At 59.2% G+C, this 1,551-nt stretch overlaps 1 protein-coding gene across 1 annotated transcript in view; it reads left to right on the top strand.

Annotated features, from left to right (window-relative positions):
- Positions 1-1,457: 1,457 nt before the first annotated feature.
- Positions 1,458-1,551, top strand: part of WDR90 (WD repeat domain 90) — a 58,856-nt gene continuing 58,762 nt past the window's right edge. The window contains exon 1 of the mRNA XM_014961817.1: positions 1,458-1,482. Coding sequence (XP_014817303.1) covers positions 1,473-1,482 — 10 coding nt within the window. The 5' untranslated portion in view covers positions 1,458-1,472. The remainder of the gene's footprint in view (positions 1,483-1,551) is intronic.

Below are 1,551 nucleotides of genomic sequence, written 5' to 3'. Positions count from 1 at the left end.
AGAGCACGGAAATGCCCTTTTCTGTTCCCGTAGGGGGGGGGTCGGTGGGGGGCAGCCCCTACTCGGGGGTGGGGGTGTGTGTTGGGGTGCCCTTGGCCTTGCCTGACCCCCCCTCCCCGCTCTCCCCTGCAGCTGGGCCTGAGGAACGATGCCTTGCTGCGGGAGATCCAGGCCACCCAGCAGCGGCTCGGCTTCGGCAACCCGGCCTTCTGAGCCCCCCCACCGGGACCCCCCCACCGCTACGGGACCCCTCCCCACCCCCAACCCCCCTTACACATAAACCCCCCTGCTCCCACCGAGGGCTCGTCTCCACTTCTATCCCCATCGCCGGCCCAACCCACCAGGAGTGGCGGAACACCCCCCGGGAAGACACACACACAGACACACAGACAGAGAGACACGCAGACAGACAGAGGCACACACAGGCACAGACAGACACACAGACACACTCAAGAGACAGACAAAGAGAGACACACAGGAATGCACACACAGAGACAGACAGAGAGAGACACACACACACAGAGACACAGAGACACACACACAGGCACAGACAGACACACAGAGACACACAAAGACAGACACACTCAAGAGACAGACAGAGGCACACACAGACACAGAGACACACACACAGAGACACAAAGACAGACACACAGAGACACACAGAGGCAGAGACACACACAGAGGCACAGACAGACACGCATAGACACACACACAGACAGAGACACACAGACACACACACAGACAGGCACACTCAAGAGACAGAGGCACACACAGGCACAGAGACAGACACATAGACACAGACACGCACAGACACAGAGACACGCACAGAGAGACACATATAGACAGACACACAGACACACAGAGACACACAGGACAGACACGCACAGACAGACACACACACAGAGACACATACAGAGACAGAGACACACACAGGCACAGACAGACACACAGAGACACACACAGGCACAGACAGAGGCACACACACACAGAGGCACACACACAGGCACACAGACACACTCAAGAGACAGACAGAGGCACACACAGACACAGAGACAGACAGAGAAACACACAGACAGAGACACAGACACAGACACGCACAGAGACAGACAGAGACACACAGAGACAGAGACACAGAGAGACACGCACAGAGACAGACACACGCAGACAGGCACAGAGAGACACACACACACAGAGAGACACAGACAGAGACACACACAGAAAAAGAGAGACACACACAGAAAAAGAGAGACACACACACACACTGACAGAGGCACAAACAGAGGCACAGAGACAGACAGAGAGACACACACAAAGACAGACACGCACAGACAGACACGCATAGAGAGACGCACACCCGCCCCCCGGGACGGTGGCCGCGGAGGGCGGGGCCGGGGGGGTCATGTGACGCGTGACGCGTGACGCGCGCGGATTGGCGGCGGCCGCGCGGGACGGTTGAGCCGGCGGCGCGCGCCATGGCGGCAGGTAGCGGCAGGGCGGGCAGGGGGGGAACGGGGGTGTCACCGGGAACGGGGCGGCAGGACACGGAGTTAA

This window comes from Calidris pugnax, unplaced genomic scaffold, assembly GCF_001431845.1.
Source record: "Calidris pugnax isolate Ruff unplaced genomic scaffold, ASM143184v1 scaffold557, whole genome shotgun sequence".
Lineage (NCBI taxonomy): Eukaryota > Metazoa > Chordata > Aves > Charadriiformes > Scolopacidae > Calidris > Calidris pugnax.
This window is presented reverse-complemented; position numbering and strand designations above follow the sequence as displayed.